This window comes from Neovison vison, chromosome 13 (assembly GCF_020171115.1).
Source record: "Neovison vison isolate M4711 chromosome 13, ASM_NN_V1, whole genome shotgun sequence".
Taxonomy (NCBI): domain Eukaryota; kingdom Metazoa; phylum Chordata; class Mammalia; order Carnivora; family Mustelidae; genus Neogale; species Neogale vison.
The window spans coordinates 3,590,024-3,611,539 of NC_058103.1; the positions used below are offsets into that span (position 1 = coordinate 3,590,024).

General features: G+C 42.9%; 1 protein-coding gene across 3 annotated transcripts in view; it reads right to left on the bottom strand.

Moving 5' to 3' along the window:
- Positions 1 to 21,503, bottom strand: part of TECPR2 (tectonin beta-propeller repeat containing 2) — a 98,701-nt gene extending 77,198 nt beyond the window's left edge. For 2 of the 3 annotated variants that reach the window (XM_044231441.1, XM_044231444.1), the window contains exons 1-2: positions 21,422 to 21,503; positions 9,726 to 10,016 (exon numbers count right to left, since the gene is read on the bottom strand). In XM_044231441.1, the coding sequence (XP_044087376.1) occupies positions 9,726 to 9,944 (219 nt within the window). In that variant the 5' untranslated portion in view covers positions 9,945 to 10,016; positions 21,422 to 21,503. Of the gene's footprint in view, positions 1 to 9,725; positions 10,017 to 12,186; positions 12,230 to 21,421 lie in introns of those variants that run through there. The other variant, XM_044231443.1, reaches the window with a different exon arrangement.
- Between the last annotated feature and the right edge of the window lie 13 nt (positions 21,504 to 21,516).

The following is a 21,516-nucleotide window of genomic DNA, read 5'->3' on the forward strand; positions in this document are numbered from 1 at the left end:
CAAATTAATAAATAAAATCTTTTTATTTTATTTATTTATTTTTTTAAAGATTATGTATTTATTTGGCAGACAGAGACCACAAGTAAGCAGAGAGGCAGGCAGAGAGAGGGGGAAGCAGTCTCCCTTCTGAGCGGGGAGCCTGATGCGCAGCTCGATCCCAGGAACCTGGGATCATGACCTGAGCCTAAGGCAGAGGCTTTAACCCACTGAGCCACCAGGGGCCCCAATAAATAAAATCTTAAAAAAAAAAAAAAAAGGGGCGCCTGGGTGGCTCAGTGGGTTGAGCCGCTGCCTTCGGCTCAGGTCATGATCTCAGGGTCCTGGGATCGAGTCCCGCATCGGGCTCACTGCTCAGCAGGGAGCCTGTTTCCTCCTCTCTCTCTGCCTGCCTCTCTGCTTACTTGTGACCTCTCTCTGTCAAATAAATAAAATCTTAAAAAAAAAAAAAAAAAAAAAAGCACACCTTCGAAGCCACTGGGCCCTTCTCCCTGACTGTAGGCCCTCCTGTCATCAGAACCACTACACTGACATTGGGGTTAATTATGCCCTTGCCTTTCACCCCTGTACTGCAGGTGCACGTGTCCTCATGCACCACAGTGCGCAGATGTGCCCAACCTATAGAGATTCAAACTGGAGAAACATCATGTGAATGGCCCTTGACCTCCCTGACCCAGATTTCTTCAGTGTCCTGGTCCCATGTCTAGTGCCCAGGGAGGGTGTCTTGTGATCACCTGATGCACAAGAAGTTAGAGTTGAAGCCAAAAAGTCAATTCATCATTTTATAATGAATTAACAGTCATACAAACCAGTCACGTCGGTATGACCTATACATTCTTCCCCCACTGGCTGACGTACATGGGTGTGCAGTAAGTTTCAGTGAGAAGGTGTCCGGATAGCACGGAGCTGTTTCTGATCAAGCCGCTCCAAGCATGAGGGCCAGCCATTCCAAAGAGATCACAGCTCTCAAAGGGACCCCCCGCTGCCCTACCGCATAGGTAGCTCAGCCTGATTTTTCCCACATTGCACAGCAGACCATACACTCTCTTCCTTCAGTCACATCCTCTTTCCTTTTTTAAAAAGATTTTTATTTATTTGACAGAGAGAGAGATCACCAGCAGGCGGGGGTGGGGGGGGAGCAGGCTCTGCTCTGAGCAGAGAGCCCAATGTGGGGCTCAATCCCAGGACCCTGAGAACATGACCTGAGCCAAAGGCAGAGGCTTAACCCACTGAGCCACCCAGGTGTCTTCCTCTTTCCTTTTGATATGGGGACAATTCAGGATCATTCTGGCCTGGGGGCCACTCCTCTGTCTCTCTTTCTTTTTTTTTTTTTTTAAAGATTTTATTTATTTATTTGACAGATAGAGATCACAGGTAGGCAGAGAGAGAAAGAGGAGGAAGCCGGCTCCCCACTGAGCAGAGAGCCCGATGCGGGGCTCGATCCCAGGACCCTGGGACCATGACCTGAGCCAAAGGCAGAGGCTTAACCCACTGAGCCACCCAGGCGCGCCTCCTCTGTCTCTTTAAGGAGACTCTGTCTATCTCAGATCTCAGCTAGTGTGTGTTTAGTGCTAACATTTTCCTCATTCCCAAGCTGCTAGGGAGCACTTCTTGTTGCCCTGTAGTGACTTAATCTCCTCAAATGGAAATCTGATTTAAAAATTTAAGGAAAAAAAAAAGACTGATTTGAAAGACGCCAGTAACGATTTTCTGGACAAACACATCACCATTAGGACAGCATCCAGCCAAGCTCCTCGGGCTCCTTGGCAGGCTGTTTCCCCTTCCTAGACATGAGACACAACCGCACGGAGGGGAAGTGCTCCTTGAGAGTAAGCTCCTGGCAACTGTGGAGTCTGACAAGGCTTCATCATGAGCTTCTTTTGATATGCCACAGCTTAACCTCCAGTTGAAGCCGCTAGCATATCAAATAACTAACAGATGTGAAATACTTAGAAATATTCAAAAAGACTCAAATAAGATACAAATTCATTAAATTTCTAAGAATTGTTTCACTTTTATCCCTCTTTTACTAACAAAGAACCATGGTTTAAAGTTTAAATAATTAGGTAACTGTTGAATGATCTACAAGTTAAACAAAAACACTGCTTTTCTAGAATAATTTCCTTTACTCCATAGGACAAACTGGAGTAGGGAACATCCACTGGACTTGCAGGAGGTCCCTAGGGCCTGGGACTCTACCACTAGAGAAGATCTAAAACGGGGGGAATTACCTATAAAGGAAACAATTAGCCAGCAGAAGCCTCAGCAGCTGAGAGATGGTACAATACAGTTAAAGTGCCAAGATGAAAGAAGCATACGAAGTGAGGTAGGGATCAAGTTTCATTTCTCCCCAAATGCTCACATCTAAATGTCCCATACCATTTACTAAAAAACTCCAATATCACCTTTGCAAAAACTCAAGTTTTTATGAGTTATATATATGTGGATTTTCTGACTTCTCTATTCTGTCCCACTGACCTCCTTATCTATTCCTGTGCTAATAACCACATTTGGCTTAATTACAGAAGGTCTGTAAGTCTTGTTAACCTGGTAGAGCAACGTCTCCCATCTTGCTCTTTTTCCACTAGTATCTTCACTCTTCTTGACTCATTACAGTTGCAAATACAATTTTAATAAATTACTTTAGCCAATCAACTGATGCAATCTGTCCTAAGAAGTAGACCCGTGAGGCCCTATACTGTAATGCCACGAACATGCCAGAATTTACATCATGGGTTCCATAGGGAATGACAAGGGAAGCCATGAGTCAAATGCACTTTTGGCTGATGTGGTAAGACCAAAACTCTCATTTCTGCATCACTTTAAAAAATACACCAGGTAAAAGTCAATGAAACATTCATACCAATCTGAAGCATGAATTTTCCAACTGGAAAACACTGCAGACAATTTCCCATGCTCAGGCCGCTCCCTCCTTCCCCCTGGAGTACTTTACCCCAGATGCTATCAGCACAGCTGCGCACTGTCTTCAAGTCTCTGCTCAGCTGTCACCTGCTCAGTGAGCCCTTCCCTGAACGTCCTATTTAAAATGCAACCACTCCTGCTGGCACTCCTCACCCCCCACCCCCGCAGGCTTCTCCCTTCTTGTCTGTCTGTGTGTTGATGTCTCCTCCTCATCATTAGACTCTAAGGTCCCTGAAGGCAGGGACCTTGCCTGCCATAGTCTGTATTGCCTCTCCAGGAACTAAAATGGCGCTAGTACATAGTAAGCACCGGAGAAAAACTGAATGAATTCACAGACACAGCAAGTGTGGATAAGATGCAGAAATGAGAGCTAGCATGGCTGTAGTTAGTGCAAAGGTTCTGAGGGCAAATCCATGAAATTTCCACAACTTGTTGAATGCTAAGAATAAAGATCATGCAATTACTTTCAAAACAGAAAATGAGAAGCTCAGGTCAAGTTATCTTTCTGGTCTATTCTTATGTATGTCACATCATATATTTAACAAGTTTATAACATTTTTGTACTTGCTATTAGCTCCTCACATTTCCTTAGTGCTTTTGGCACAAGCTAGAAGAACTTTTTATGTCTCCATCTGCCCTCTCCCACTAACTGTTAGAAAAAAAGGTTTCTAAAAGCATTATTCTTGAAAACACATGACAGGCTATATTTAGCATATATAAGGTCTGCTTTCTTCTTCAGAAACATAACTTCAGTTAAAAACATGATCTTTCATCCATGCCATCCTCGGGTTTATTATAGGGTAAACTGACTTATTTTTACTTACCTTCCCATAAAATCTTAGATTTCCACTAAACAAAACTAGTTGATACCTCTCTCAGTTTTTACTTGGAAATTCCAGAGACCCTGATTCTGGTTTCTATTGTCTTCTGAATCCAGACTTCTGTGGAAGCCCTGCCTTTTCTCACAGGAAGTGAGCCTAATGGTAGGCAAGCAGCTATGTGGCCTAGAGCAGGAATCTTACCATTTCTTTATCTGAAAAACATGGCAATTGTACCACATTATTTTAAGACCCAGCCAGCTCTGGAGGTGCCTGGGAGGCTCAGTGGGTTAAAGCCTCTGGGCCTTCGGCTCAGGTCGTGATCCCAGCATCCTGGGATCGAGCCCCGCATCAGGCTCTCTGCTCAGCAAGGAGCCTGCTTTCCCCTCTCTCTGCCTGCCTCTCTGCCTACTTGTGATCTCTGTCTCTCAAATAAATAAATAAAATCTTAAAAAAAAAAAAAAAGACCCAGCCAGCTCTGAAGACAAAATGACAAGAACAACAACTTAGTTAATCCATCTCTAGATCACGTAGCTAATGACTGATAGCCAAAGCTCAGAACAGATCTTTGTGTTGTGTTTGCACAAGTAATAAATGAAAACATTAACAAAAAATTCCAATAATTCCACAGTATTTAAAGAAAACAAAAAGATACCTCTTCATATTCCCTCCCTTAGCTTATCCCATTCTCATTTCCCGCAGAGATTGAGAGTATCACATCAATGGATACTCAGGGGTACTCTTCCGGATCTTTCCCTGGTGTTCTATATACAGATACTTAGCTTTCTTTTCATACCCTAATAATCTAAACTCCAAATTCTGTGTTCTTTCCAAAACAATTTTTATTTTGTACTTCCTTTTGTGATCTTCCACAATTCTAGGTTTGTATTCTATACCAAATGGATGCTTGAAAAACACTTTTGATAGTCAGGGCTGCTCAAGAATGGATTTTGGCCCCAGTAAAGTACATTTTTTTCCTGATTCCTCAGTAACAGAAAAAGAGCTTTAAAAAAAAAAAAAAAAAAAATATATATATATATATATATATATATATATATATACACACACACACACACATATATTTATATACATATGTTTTTAAACATATATACATGTGTGTGTGTGTGTATGTATATATATATATATATATATATGATTTTTCCTGGAGTGCCCTCTTTGTCTGCCGGTTCCAAGAATTTGTACTAGATTCTCTCAAATTCTGGTCATCCCTGCAAAGGTTATCTAGTACATCATTTTCCTTCAAAGCTCATAGGGCTCATCATATGATAAACAGGATGCTAATTCTAGGTAAAACTATAAAATAGACAATTAGGTGTAATTGTAGTTTCATTCTAGGGAACACTAAACTTGTTCCCTTAAGTTTTTTTGAGTGTGGAGGCTGAAATTTAAAAAATAGTTATATAGTTATATTTTTAAAAAACGACAATCAGCTGGTGATCAATGAGACCCAAGAGAACTGGGTTGTAACGCAACCTGAGCAAGGGACCCTAGTACCTTCCACGTGGTGGAAGCCCACAAGGGTCCTGGAGCTGACCCTGCCCAAGGAGCAGACTCCAGCCTACAGTGTCATGTGGGAGACCCTGTCTGCCTGTCTGGCCTTAACTCACACCACTCCGTGTCCTGCTCTGTATTCCAGTTCCATCAAAAATACTTTCTGGAACACACACACACACACACACACACACTCACTCCAACACTGAACCTTAATGCCAAAGATTACCTAATAGTGAATTAAAACCTAAGGGGCTGGGATGCCTGGGTGGCTCAGTCAGTTAAGCATCTACCTTCAGCTCAGGTCATGATCCTGGGGTCTTGGACGTGAGCCCCATATCAGGCTCCACACTCCACACTCAGCGGGGAGTCTGCTTCTCCCTTTGCCCCTCCCCCTGCTTGTGTGCGCTCTCTCTCTCTTTCGCTCCAATAAATAAATAAAATCTTGGGGAGGAAAAAAAAAAAAAACCCTAAGGGGCTAGCAAAACTACTCTATAGTGTTAGTGGTTAGAAGAGCACTGATTGGGAGCCAAACCATGGAGTCTTCTGGACTGTTGAAATGTTCTATATCCTGATCTAGGTGATTACACAGATGAATACATACACTGATTCATCAAGCTGTTATATTTGAGATTTGTGTATTTATGTAAATTGCACTTCAATTAAAAAGTTGAGAAAACAAAGTAAAACAGAGAAAACCTGAGAGGTCTGCTCTAATTTGAATTTGTTGAGATGTGTTTTATGCCCCAGAATATGGTCTCAGTGAATGTTCCAGGTTCACCGACGAGGAATGCATCCTCAGCTGCTGCTGAGTGGAACATTCTCTAAATGTCAACTAGACAATGTTCGTTGATGACACTGCTCAGTTCTATATTCTTGTTGGTTTTCTGTCAAATCCTTCTACCACTGAAAGAGGAGTGTTAAAGTCTCCAACTAGACTCGTGGATTCCTCTGTTTTTCCTTTCAGTTATGATAGCTTTTGCTTTGTATATCATGGAGCCCTGTTGTTAAGGTACATACACATTTAAGACTGCTGTGCTTCTTGGTCAACTGGGCCTTTTACCATTACGTAACAGCTCTCTTTATCCTTGGTTATTTCTTTGCTCAAAATATTTTTTTTAAAAGATTTTATTTATTTATTTGACAGAGACAGATCACAAGTAGGCAGAGAGGCAGGCAGAGAGAGAGAGGAGGAAGCAGGCTCCCTGCCGAGCAGAGAGCCTGATGCGGGACTCGATCCCAGGACCCTGAGATCATGACCTGAGCCGAAGGCAGTGGCCTAACCCACTGAGCCACCCAGGCGCCCTGTCTTTGCTCAAAATATTTTGACAGTGGGGTGCCTGAGTGGCTCAGCTGGTTAAGTGTCTGCCTTCAGCTCAGGTCATCGTCCCAGGGTCCTAGGATCAAGCCCCGAATTGGACTCCTGCTCAGCAGGGAGCCTGCTTCTCCCTCTCTCTGCCTACCTTTCTGCCTACTTGTGATCTCTCTGTCAGATAAATAAGATCTTTTTAAAAAATACTTTGACATTAATATAATCATTCTGACCTTTTAATTAGAATTTACATGATATCTTTTCATCCTTTTAATTTTTACCTACCTATATTGTTAAGTTTGAATTGAGTTTCTTATGGAAAACATATAGTTTGTTTATTATTTTTTTTCTCTATTCCTGTCATTTCTTTTTTTTTTTTTTTGTATTTATTTGTCAGAGAGAGAGAGAGAGAGAGAGCGAGTGAGCACAAGCAGACAGAGTGACAGGCAGAGGCAGAGGGAGAAGCAGGCTCCCTGCAGAGCAAGGAGCCTGATGTGGGACTTGATCGATCCCAGGACGCTGGGATCATGACCTGAGCCGAAGGCAGCTGCTTAACCAACTGAGCCACCCAGTTGTCCCATCAAGTCATTTCTTTTAACTGATATTTACAGATCATTTCCATTTAATATAACTATTGATGTGTTTTAATTAGGTCTATCATTTTCCATGAAAAATTTTCCATGAACATTTTTAAAAATTCCATTTTGGTTTATAGTAATTTTTACTATACCATGTTTTCTAGTGGTGGGATTACAATTTTATGTATTTAACTTTCCAAAATTTATTTAGACTCAACATTTCACCTCTTCAGGTAGAATGTAGAAAACTTATCACCATAGAGTTCCCTTACAGTACAGACAATTTTATAATTTTTGCTGTCAAATTATTTTAGAGAATGCAAGAGAAGAGAAAGAGCCTGTTCTATTTACTTAGAGAGTTACTCTTCCTCTTCCTTCATTACTAACCTCCAAGTCTCCTTCCGGTATCATTTCTCTTTTGGCTAAAAGACTTCCTGACACAAGGAATTACTTCAGACCAGACCCCTGATAAAAGGGTAAACCCCATTAGTTTTCCTCCAGCTGAAAATACTTTTATTTCACCTCCTTTCCTGATAGATATTTTCACAAGGTAAAGAATTCTAAATTGACAAGTCTTTTCTTTCAGAACTTTAAAAATGTTATACCACTGTCTTTTAGCCTCCATGCTTTCTGAGGAGAAATCTGCAGTCATTCAAATCACTGTTCTCTATAAGTAATATATCATTTTTCCATAGCTACTTTCAATATTTCTCTTTGTTTTTAACAATTTATGAGGTATCTGGGTAGGGTTTTCTTTGGTTTATGCTGTTACAAGTTTGCTGACAGATTCATAAGTCTTCCTTCTTAACTGTTTGAAGTACTGGAGAAATTTTAGATATATTAATGCATAACTATATTTTCAAAGATTAACTATGAAAAGGTCTTAAATGTTTGGGGAATTTAATCAGTCATGCACTATTAACCAAACTAAACAAAAGCAAGAGCAACAGTTTTTATACAAGAACATTAATATAAACTCTAGAGCCAATCTGCCCAAGTTCAGACAATGGTGCTATCACTTACTGAATGCCTGACTTGGGTAAATTACTTAATTCTCGGGGCACCTGGTTGGCTCAGTGGGTTAAAGCCTATGCCTTCAGCTTAATCATGATCACAGGGTCCTGGGATTGAGCCCTGCATTGGGCTCTCTGCTCAGTAGGGAGTGTGCTTCCCCACCCCCTTCCACCTCTCTGCCTACTTGTGATCTCTGTCTGTCAAATTAAAAAAAAAAAATTACTTAATTCTCTATGCTTGAGTTGTCGCCCTGGTAAAGTGAGGATGATGAAACAGTATCTGGCTCATACAGTTTTTACAAGAATGAATAAGTTAATATACACAAAGGTTTAGGAGAATCCCTGGCATATAGTAAGTGTTATACGCTTGCCAGCAATTTTTGTTATTTCAAATGGAGTATAAAGGCTGAAGAAAAACTCTTTGTAAGAAAGAGAGAGAGAATGTGCAAATGTACGAGTAGGACAGAGGGGCAGGAGAGGGAATCTTAAGCAGTCCCACACCTGGCATGGAGCCCTATGTGGGGGCTTGATCTCACGACCCTAGGATCATGACCTGAGCTGAAGTCGGGAGTCAGACACTTAACCAACTAAGCCAGCCAGGTGTCCCAAGAAAAACTAACTTTTTGAGATAAAACTTTAATAAGTTGAATATTAAAAGACAAATGTTTGTAAGCATTTCACTTAAACACAAAAGCCTTGTCTTAGTCCAGAAAAGCCTACTAACCACAGAATAGAGCCCCACAAGGCCATGAGAAAGGAGCCACAAGTCGGTCACCTTTGAGTTTCTCACAAAAGCCACATACTCAATAAACGCCAGCTACTGGCTCAGTGGGTGAACTCAACGCTGATCTGTCAACAGGTGTTGCCTACTAGCACCTACAATGCACGGACACGCCATGCCTGAAGTCAGCCAATTAAGAACAGAGGTCAGTTGAGATCCCAACGGCAGTGTTCTACAGAAGTGATCTTATTTAAGATGCATCTGTTCTAGGAGCTGGCCAATATTGATACCGATCCCTTTTTTATTTTTTTTATTATTTTTTAAAAGATTACTTATTTATTTATTTGACAGAGAGAGAGAGATCACAAGTACACAGAGAGGCAGGCAGAGAGAGAGGAGGAAGCAGGCTCCCCGCTGAGCAGAGAGCCCGACGTGGGGCTTGATCCCAGGACCCTGAGATCATGACCTGAGCCTAAGGCAGAGGCTTTAACCCACTGAGCCACCCAGGCGCCCCACTAATCCCTTTTTTATAATAATTTCAGCAGAAAAACTAGAGATTATTTAACTGAGTCAATCAAGGTACTTCAAAAAGAAAATACCTACTTCCAAAGTTTTCTATTACATGTTGAACACTAAAATGTTCTCTTTTAAAGTGATGCTAGATTTTTGGAGGCAGGTTAAAAAAGTGTTTTTAGTTATAGTCCACTTCAATCAAAGATGGTTTTAAAGTATTGTTTGGGTGAGACACTAAGGCCAAATTAGAAGTAAATTATCCCATGCTAGAACACATGAGCATGTTAAATGTTAGCCATGGTGACTGCATGCTAAGGAGTAAAGAAAAGCAAGACTCACCTCAAAGTTGTACTTTCTCATCTGGTTGAAGTGTCTGCAGTACAGGTAGAGCATGCCGATGCTGCTGCCCACAGCGATGTAGTCCCCATTGGTATCGAGAGCTGTGAGGTAGACCACAATAGAGCGGAAGCCCTTCTGGACCTTGGTGGGAATGGCATTGAGGAGATAGTACAAGGGGCAGAACTCTCTGAATGTAATGGGCTCTGATACTGATGCCATGGCCAAGGTTGTCACAGATGATCTTCAGGCAGGAAAAGGAATGTTTACTTGGCATCTGGGGAAACCTGGGGGCTAAAGAACAAGGCATTATAATTCTTTCAACCTCTAGTCATGCCAAAAAGAAGTCATGTATAGCAGTGGGAGGAAGGAACTTGAGGGTAGGTAAAATTGTACATGGAGCTCAACTGAATGGACAAAGTACCTGGTTTCATTAAGATCACTTTTGAGCATTTTAATTCAACAGGCACCTCAATGCATATGGGCCCCTGTAATTCACATTGTGCTAAGTACTGTGGAGGAATGGGAAGAACATTAAAAACAGTTCTTATTCTCAAGCAGTTTATGATATAGCCAGGCGGGCAAAAGAAACAGTGAAGATACACAAAACCTCATGTGGTTAGTGCTAATCTGTGGATCTTGATGAGAAGAGGGACGGAGCAATGTGGAAAAGGCTTCACTGGAAACATCCTGAACTATGAAGCCCACCAAGAGGAACGGAACATGGAAAAGAGCAACAGGAAAGACACTGTACTAGGAGAACAATGAACCAGTCCTGATGGAGAAACACACTCACTGCTGAGACAGCAGAGAAACGTGTGTCCCAGCTGGATATCTGCAGCCTCCTTGACACCCAGAGACTCAGTTATACAACGGTTCCACTGTGAGACCACTCTTGGCGCTCTACATTCAAACTTCCCTCAATAAGGATACTCAGTCCTCACATAGTGCAGTGTAATTTATGATGTGCTTAATCACTCGTTGCATCCTTACCTACCTGTAAGATCAGTGGTGTCAGCCCCAACTTTGAGAGGAAGGTATTAAGGACACAAAGGTCACAAGACTTGCCCAAGACCACACAGCCAAGACCTGAATCTAGGTCTTCTCCCTCCAAGTCCTGGGCCCTTCCAATCCCAGAGTCACCGTTCTAACAGACAAGTAGCAGCTTACAGATGGGTGTCTTGTCCCTGATTCAAGCTGGAAGCGTATTTCACTCCTTCAGTTCCATGGAGACTAAGCCCCTCTAGTAAAAGCTTGTTGGGATGCTGGATTTGGAACTGTGGGTTTTCTATTCCTATAGAGTTGACCAACCAACTTCCAAGTTCTCTTATAATGAAACTCCCACCCAATTCATTTTCACCCAGGAGCCCTTGCATTGGCTGTTCCTTCTACTGGAATGCTCTTTCTCCAGATGTGACTCAGATTTTGCTTCTTCTCGGCATGTAGGTCTCTGCTAAAATGTCCCCTTTTCCCCAAGACCCCACCTGCCCACCCCCTAAAGTGGGCTTCCTACCACCACCGAGTACTATCTATTCGCCTCTTCTTGCTTTCTGCCTTCTCACATATCCTTTATTTGCTGTTGACTGGCCATCTCTGCCTGACCCCCCTACCATCACTGGTCCATAAGGCCCACAGGAATAGGACCACATCTGCTTCACTCACCCTATAGTCCCCAGCACCCAGAAAAGGATCAGGCATAACAGAGGCACTCAGTAAGTATTTTACTGAATAGCTGAATGAGTTATATAAAAGGAAAATTTGCAAGGAAGGAATGAGTGACAAGAATGGAAGATCAGCAAAATATCTTTTTGCCACTACGGCCCCACTTCAATGCTGGAATAATAACCCCTGGATGTGTATGGCATAACCAGTGTTGCAAACCTTCTCAGACTCCTATTCTGTTTGATAATCACAACAGTCAATACAGTGAAGCAAGCAGGGTAATTTATGAGAACCCTCCTAAAGGTAACAAAAAGAATCATATCCCTCTGTGATGTTTAAGAAAACTTACTTAATATACCCTTTTGTAGCAGAGACTGAAGCTCTGGGAGGTTCAGAAATGTGCCCAAGCTCCCATAGCTTTAAACGCCTAGTGCAACAGACATCTGGATGAGAATGTTGGTTCTGCTCATACGGCAGCACAGCTCATAAACTTAAAACTTTTTAAGAGCAAGACCAATCTTTGGTTTATGCAAGTATTCCAGAAAGGTGGGCAAGGTTCACATGATGCAGAAATCAAATGGAAATGAAATGGCTCTCAGGCAAACTCAAGTGAGAACAGTTGCTGACAGATACTGTGGGAAAGGAGGTAGGTCATTCAAGGACATGGGACACTAACTCCAAAACACCAACAGCAGCAGCAATAATGGTAATAGCTACTGATGTTATATCACAGAAACGATCCTTAGCACACTAACTCATGACATCCTCACAAAATATCCTAGGAGCTCAGGACCACTGTTACCTCCATTTCTGAGATGAGGAAACGGCTCCCATTTCAACAATCTTCTTTCCATCTTCAAGTATCAGAGAAGAATAGGAGCAGAAAAGGCTTTGTTACCTCAATGAGTCTGTGCATGCAAACACACTGATAAGTTTGCATAATTTACATAATGTTTTTAAAATGAAATCATCTTTTATAACAGTCATAAATGTTTACTGTTAAAAAAATTGGAATATGGAAAATTACAAGGAACTAAATAAATGCCACTCATAACCCCCCCCACAGAGATGCGCTATGTATACAGACGGCTACAGACACGCAGGCACACACTCAATAAATCACAAGCACTTGCCCTGTCATTAAATGCTCCCCTAGGACGTGATTTTTCAAGACTCTATAGAAAAACTGCAGAGGACACACTGTATACATAAACCAAAAATTTCCCAACCAAAATATTTTACTTTCTACTTTAGCAGGCAAGGCCTCCTAGGAAGCAAGTGGAAATACTAAGCAGTTCACAAATGTCAGCTGGTACAATTTTCCTCCTTTAAAAGGCATTTTCCACAAAGTAGCTTTGTCAAAATATGACATTTATATTTTAAAAATTAATTCACTTGATGTGATACTATTAACTGACAGCTCCATAATCTCTGCAGAGGGGATTTCAGACTGCGGTCTGGTTCGAAGAGAACCAGAGGATTCATCCTGAAACTCAGCTGCAGAGCAGGCACACTGTTCTAACTTGGATTGCATGTTTATTTGTGGTGGCTTAGTAGGTACTAATGGATAATACAGAAGGTCAGAGTCCCTGGAATCATCTCTTTGGCACAATCAATAATAATTCTATCAGCTTCAAAAATGTATAAATATCCCTCCCTCACTTACCAGGTCTCAGCAGAGATTAAAAATGATCACAGGGCGCCTGGGTGGCTCAGTTGGTTGAGCAACTGCCTTCGGCTCAGGTCATGATCCCGGACTTCCAGGATCGAGTCCCACATCGGGCTCCCAGCTCCTTGGGGAGTCTGCTTCTCCCTCTGACCTTCTCCTCTCTCATGCTCTCTCTCACTCATTCTCTCTCAAGTAAATAAATAAAATCTTTTTTAAAAAAATGGTCACAAATCTGTGGCAGATAATGGGCTGTATAATCAAATTCTGAATCAGTTTTTCGAGTTGAAATCCTAGTGCTCAGCCCTGACTTCTCCTTCTCCCTCTCCTTCACCCCTACAACAACTCCTCACCTCATTCCATTCACTCTATTTCCTAACCTATGTCACACCTGTCCCTTTCTCACCATCTCTGTGGCCACACCCAAGATGAAGCGATCACACATCGCACCTGAACCTCTATAGCATTCTTCTGACGGCTCTCCTGCTTCCACACCTGATCTCTAGGACCTGTGCTCTTACAAAGCAGTCAGAATGAACTCTGTGACTTCATCAAAATCAAAACCTTCTGTGCTCCTAAAAAAAACCCACCCTACCAACACACTGAAAAGACAACTCACAGAACTGGGATAAATATTTATTAATCACGTATCTGATAATGCATTTGTACCCAGAATATATATTAAAAAAAAACCTCTTAAACCTCAATAATAAAGAAACAATTCTTAAATGGGCAAAGGATCTGAGTACACATTTCTCCAAAGAAGACATAAAAATGGCCAATAAGCACAGTAAAGATGCTCACCATCATTAATCATCAGGGAGATGCAAAACAAAAGGACAATGAGCTATCTATCACTTTAAATACTAAGATAGTTATAATAATAATAATAATAAAGACATAATATATATTAGCAAGAATGTAAAGAAACTGAAATCCTCATACACTGCCAGTAGAAAATAAAATGATAAGGCAGCCACTATGAAAAAGCCTAGCAGTTAAAGCAGAGTTACCACATAACCCAGCAATACAAACACAGTAACACATACAGATATACATCTACACAAAAATATTATGAAGGTAATAATATTAAAAGTAGAAATGTTTAGGGGTGCCTGGGTGGCTCAGTGGGTTAAGCCTCTGCCTTCAGCTCAGGTAATGGTCTCAGGGTCCTGGGATCGAGCCCTGCATCGGGCTCTCTGCTCAACAGGGAGCCTGGTTCCCCCTCTCTCTCTGCCGCCTCTCTGCCTACTTGTGATCTCTGTCAAATAAATAAAATCTTTAAAAAAAAAAAAGTAAAAATGTTTAAAAATACCAATTGTCCATCAAAATAACAGTATATCCATACAATGGAATATGAATCAGAGGAGTGAAGTTCTGATATATGCTACAACATGATGAACTTTGAAAACATGGCACTAAGTGAAAGACAGACACACAAAACCACATATTGATTCCATTTATATGAAATGCTCAGAATAAGCAAACCTATACAAACAAAAAGTAAATCAGTGACTGCCTAGGATGGGAGTGGGGGTGACTGCTAAATGGTATGGGGTTTCTTTTGAGAGTACTGACAAAGTTCTTTATGGACACTGGGAAAGTTATGTGCTATGGTGAGTGCTGTGAAGTGCATAAACTTGGCGATTCACAGACCTGTACTCCTGGGCTAATAATACATATATGTTCATTAGAAAATAAAAATTATAAAAAAAATTTAAAATTAAAAAAATTGATTGTAGTGATGGTTTCATATCTCTGTGATATACTAAAAACCACTGAATTGTACACTTTAAATGGGTAAATTTTATGGTATGTAAACTATATCTCTTTAAAAAAAAAGGGAGGAGAAGGAGAAGAAACAGCTGTCCAACACCCATTCATCCTAAAAACTTCTGGAGAATGGAGAGGAATTTCCTCAAGCTGTCAAGGAATATTTACAAAAAGCAACAGTTAACATCATTCTTAATAAGACACTCAAAGCTTCCCCATAAAGATCAGGTACAAGGGAAAGACCTCATGTCACCACTCCTTTCCAACATTATACTGGAGTTCCAGCTAATGCAATAAGACAAGAAAAAGAAATAAAAAGTATACAGTTTAGGAAGGAAGAAATAAAACTCTCTTTGCTTGCAGATGACATGAGCATCTATGTAGAAAGTCTTGAAGAATCAACAAAAAACTCCTGATACTAATAAGCAATTGTATCAAGGTTATACTACAACTTAACATAGAAAAGCCAACTGCTTTCCTATATACCACCTATGACAAATGAAATTTGAAATTAAAAACAATTCTATTTACATTAGCACTGCCCAAATTGAGATACTTAAATATAAATCTAACATAATATCTATAAGATCAATATAAGGAAAACTACAAAACTCCCATTAACAAAATCAGAGAACTAAATAAATGGAAAGATATCCCATGCTCATGGACAGGAAGATTCAATATTGTCCAGATGTGAAATCTTCCCAATTTGCTCTACAGATCTGATGCAATTCCAATCAAAATCTCAGGAAAATTATTTTGTGGATATCAACAAAACTATTCTGAAGTTTACATAGAGAGGCAAAGAACCAAAATAGCCAACACAGTAGAAGGAGAAGAACAAAGCTAGAAGACTGATACTACCCGACTACCAAACATACTATAAAGCTATAGTAATCAAGATAGTGTGGTATTGGCAAAAGAACAAATACACCAACAGAACAAAAGAGAGAGCCCAGAAATAGACTGGCACAAATATAGTTAACTGATTCTTGACAAAGCAGCAAAGGCAATAAATGGAGTAGAGACAGTCTTTTCAGCAAATGATACTGAAACAACGGACATCCACATACCAAAAAAAAAAAAGAAAAGATTCTAGACACAGAACTTATACCCTTCACAAAAATTAACTCAAAATGGATCACAGGGGCGCCTGGGTGGCTCAGTGGGTTAAGCCGCTGCCTTCGGCTCAGGTCATGATCTCAGGGTCCTGGGATCGAGGCCCGCATCGGGCTCTCTGCTCAGCAGGGAGCCTGCTTCCTCCTCTCTCTCTGCCTGCCTCTCTGCCTGCTTGTGATCTCTCTCTGTCAAATAAATAAATAAAATCTTTAAAAAAAAAAAAAATGGATCACAGGCTTAAATGTAAAGCACAAAACTATAAAACTCCTACAAGAAAACATAGGAGAGGGGTATCTAGGTGGCTCAGTTGGTTAAATGTCTGACTTGACTAGTGATCTTGGGGTCCTGGGATTGAGTCCCATGTCCGGCTCCCTGCTCAACGGACAGCCTGCTTCTCCCTTTCCCTCTGCTGCTGCCCCTGTTTGTGCTCTCTTGCTTGTTCTCTCTCTCAAATAAATAAATGAAATCTTTAAAAAATACACAAGAGAAAACATGGATGACTTTGAGTATGGTGATGACATTTTAGATGCAACACCAAAGGCATGATCCATGAAAGAAATAATTGATAAGCTAGACTTCATTAAAACTAAAAAGCTCTGCAAAAGACAATCTCAAGGGAATGAGAAGACAAGACAGACTGGGAGAAAATATTTGCAAAAGACTTATCTGACAAAGGCCTGCTACCCACAATATACAAAGAACTCTTAAAACTCAACAATAAGAAACAACCCAATTTAAAAATGGGCCAAAGACCTAATAGACACCTCACCAGAAAAGATATACAGATGGCAAACAAGCATATGAAAAGGTGTTCTACACCATATGCCATCAGGGAAATGAAAATTAAAATGAGTTATATGCCTATTAGAACAGCCAAAATCTCCAACACTGAAAACACCAAATGCTGGTGAGGATGTGGTGCAACAGGGATTCTCATTCGTTGCTGGTGGGTATGTGAAATGGTACAGTCACTTTGGAAGACAATGTTTTTGTTTTGTTTTGTTTTGTTTTTACAAAACTAAACAATCTGGGGTATCTAGTTGACACAGTCTGTAGAGCATGCAACTCTTGATCTTGGGGTCGTGAGTCTGAGCCCCATACTGGGCACTGAACCTACTTAAAAAAAAAAAACTAATCTAAACATAATCTTATTATATCATTCAGCAATTACATTCCTTGGTATTTATTCAAAAGAGTTGCAAACTTATGTTCATATACAAACCTTCACCCAGATATTTATACCAGCTTTATTCATAATTGTTAGAACTTGAAAGCAACTAAGATACCCTTTGGTAGGTGAATGTATAAATAAACGACGGTATATTCAGATGATGGACTATCACTCAGTATTAAAAAGACATGGACTATAAGCCATGAAAAGAGAGAGAGGAACCTTAAATGCATATTACTAAGCGAAAGAAGCCAATCTGAAAAGGCTACATCCTGTATTATTACAACTATGCAGTGCTCTGGAGAAGGCAAAACTATGGAGGCAGTAGATCAATGGCTGTCAGGGGCTGTGCGGGGAGGGGAAGGGATGAATAAATAAATAAATAAAGCACAGACTTTTAGGACAGCGAAAATACTGATACCATAATGACAGACACATATCATTACACATTCATCCAAACCCACAGGATGTGCGCCACCAAAAGTTAGCCCATAAGTAAATGACGGACTCTGGTTGATTATGATGTGTCAGTGTAGGTTCGTCAATTGTAAAAGGTGTTCTAATGTTGATACTGGGGGAGACCAAGCACGTGCAGGGATATATGAGAAATCCTCACCTTCTCTTCAACTTTCCTGTGGCTTTGAAGAAAGTCCTTTTTTTTTTTTTTTAAATAAGAGTTCTTCCAAAGAGAAAGAGGTAGGTCTCATACTACCATCTGATTCAAAATTCCTCAGGGGTTCCCCAGTGCTCCCAGAAAAACCCAATGCCTTTCAGTGGCCTACATAAGGCTCTGCGTGGCCAGCCTTCCTGGCTCGGTCCCTCACACACCTGTCCCTCCCAACCTGTCTGCCAAGCTCCTGCGGCACTGACCCACTCTCTCCCTACTCAGGCCTCTAGTCCCTTTACTCCAGTGATCTTTCCTCTCACTCCCAAACCTGCCTTCACAAAGGGCCTCCCCGAGCACAGCGTGCAGTCCTTCGGCCCCTCCTCTCTGTCATGTCACCGTGTGTACATCCTTCATACTCTCATCACAAGCTTTACTCCCTTTATTTGCTAAGCAGGTTAATGATCATCACTCCTGAAAATATAAGCAACAAATGTAAACCCTGATAACCTAACAATATCTTTGGCACAGAGTAGATATTCAATAAAGACTTGCTGAATGAATAATACAATGTTAACTTCAGGTCTTACAGCAAAAGAATATTCCCCATCCAATCTTTAAAATCAATAGTGCTTCCTTGGTCACAAATATTTCCATTAAAATGACAAGACACCACTCTGCAACATTCTTCTTCTAGTCAGGATGCTTTCCTCTCCCAGGGGTACCTACCATCAACCCCCTATACCTGCAAGGGGGTCAGCAGATCTTCATGCTGACTGACAGCACCCTAATGCCACCTTGGTGGGCAGATTTTCAAAACTGGGGCAAGGCTATCAGTACATAGTCTAAATCATTCACTTAGTGCTACAGGAACCATGAGTTTCCCGAGCACTCTACAACTCAAATGGTTTAAGGACTGTCTCCCAAGTCTCTAGGAAGACAATAATGTCCCTGTTGTATAGTCTATTCCTAAAGTCTGGCCACAACATCTATCATTCTTTCAAGTGTTAAAATTTCACGGCTGAGCGTAATGAGACTGAAGCAGTCATTTACCATCCAGATTAAATTTTGTTATTTCCCTGCTGCCACATCGGTCACTGGCTAGCCAGACGAAAGCATGAGAGGAGAACATTTTTTAAAAACTGGTCTGGGGGCACCTGGGGGGTGGTCAGTTAAGTATCCGACTCTTGACTGCAGCTCAGGTCATGGTCTAGGGTCTGGGCTCAGTGTGGTGTCTACCTGCGACTCTCTCCTCTGCCCCTCCCCCCACTCTCTCTCTTCTCAAATAAATAAAACTTTAGAAAAACGAATGGTCTGTGTCTAGCTCGATGCCAGGCCACTCTTCTTCCACACACTCCACACTGCAGCTGCAAAGGGCTTCCTGCCACAGTCCCCGAACACACCAAGACCTGCAGGCCTTTGCAAAGACCCCCGTCCTCCTTTCCTGCTCCCTCCAACACACACACCATAAGAGCTAGTTCTCCCCTAGGAGACCTTCACAGACTGCCTCTGACACTTAGTTGGTCTTTCTCAGCTCTCAGAGAACATTCCGCACCTCATTATCCCACAGCAGCCCATCGTTTGTTTTCCAGCTTCTCTAATGGACTCTTAGTAGTCTTCACCCATGGCCTTCTCGTCTGTATGCTTTGCGGAGCTTCCAAAGACCACCAGTGTCTGGTACAATCCGCCCTCAATCACTGTTTGTTCAACTGAGCTCTCAAAACACTATGCCAGGATTCCCCAAGGATGACAATTCAAAATACAAGACCACGCTTCCTCAGTTGCAGCCACCATTTTGCAAAAGTTCACTGGTCTCTTAAGCCCAGGCCCATCCGTTTTAACTGAACACACACTTTGAACAATTGCTCACTTCTACCTCAGCAGTTCGCGGGAACTGTTAACTACTCCCTCCCGATTCTACCAAGCTCCTTGTGCTTTGCAATATCTAGAAATCTCTCCATGCTTGAACCAAAGCTTGTTTTCATTATATGCATAACTGTTACCTGATCTTTCCTTCATGTTTCCAAGCTCAATCAACAGTGCTCGTCCTGATGCCGTTTCCTTCCTTTTTTCCCCCCCAGTTCCAATAGCCTTCCTGTCCAAACTATACAGAAGCTAATATAAAATTTACTTCCTCAGCCTCAGAAGTGTTACCTTTCTAGGAGAGGACTGGAAAACAAATCCAGTAGAGGCCCATATTCTATTGAAAAAGACAAGACTGCTACAAAATAACTTAAACCTAAGAAAGCTACTTAGGGGTCCCCCTTCAGGAAGACTATCCTTATTCCATCTTCTCCACCAGTCTCAAAGCCAGTCCTGAAAACTGAGGTAAAGCAACCCCTATACCTGCACAGGCTGGTTCTCAGGTTAGAAAGCTCCCTGAGGGCAGGGACTGGGACTACAGCATCCCTAGAACCCCGAACGTTGCTGACATACAACGGACCCCCAAACAATACCTGGTGAATGAACAAACATGGGATGTAAGCTGGGCTATCAAAAAACCCACAAGGTCAGAAGCTTATCAAGGTGCACTTTGCTGGGTGTGGAAGAGTGCAAAAAGCTTAGGAGACCAGGAGACAATGGTGACCACACAAGATAGAGGGGCTTTACTCCCAGATTCTGCTCATGCTGGGTTTACCAAAAGGGAGGCAACCCGAAGTGCAACTCATCACCCCAGCGGATAAAGCAAGCCTGGGCCCAGGCTGGGACCCCCTCCCCCCCCATTCTGCCAACAGATGGAACAGAAGGGACAGAACAGAGTAAGATTCCTGAGTCTCAGCAAGAAAGTGAGGGAGGACAAAGAGCGGGGAAGAGAAGGGGAAGTAGGGCATGTGGGTAACTGCAGCGGGGGCCGCGCCTTACTGAAGTGTATCAGGTGCCAGGCGCTGTGCTCCTCAGCATTTACAGGCACTGACCCATTTGATCCTCCCACCAACACAGGGGTAGAAACCGTTACCATCTCCTACCGACGATGAAACAGCAGCGCAGCGAGGTGGTACCACTTGGCCCGAGCGCACAGCTAGGAAGGGGCAAGTGCTGTGACCCGAATGCGGGTCTGACTCCAAGGTACCCCATTCTTGAAGCCTCAGCACCTATTCTGCCTCCCACGCCCCAACGTAGCACTGACGAGGGGTCCTTCGTTTACCCATTTAACGACCACCTCCTGAGCACCTACTGGGTACGTGCCAAGGTCTGTGCCGGCAGCGGCGGTGCGCGGCGGAGGGGACCGGACTGGCAGGGTCGGGGGACTGAACGCAAAGTCAGTCATGAGACGCCGGCGGCTGGAGCCGCGGGCCGGCAGGCAGGGGAACGGGGCTCGGGGGACGAGAGCAGAGGGATGAGGGATGACGGCGGAGGGATGAGGGACCAGGGTGCGGCAGACGCGAGGGCAGGCGTCGAGTGGGAGGAGCGAGGGCCCGGGGATGGTGTCGGCGGGCCAGCGGGGCCGACGACGCGTGGACGACCGCCGCCGTCCTCCGCGGACCGCGGGCTTTTGCCGGGCGCCTCCAGTGCTATGGCATTCGGGCTCGGCCACCCGGCGCGGGCGACGCAGGGGCTGGGAACGGGGGCGAGACGGGTCGTGCGACCCTGAGGCGCCGAGGCCAGGGAAGCGCGGCCGGGGGGAGGCGTGAGCGGCGGCGGGGAGACGGAGGAAGGGGGGACGGCGGGAGCAGCGGGACCAACAGCCGCGTCGCCGGACTCACCTCCCGCGGCGGCCCCTCAGGACTCGCTGGCCCGGCCGGGCCGGAGGAGGCGGGGACGGACTCCGGGCCGCGGGGGCTGCCGGGAGCCCGTTCCC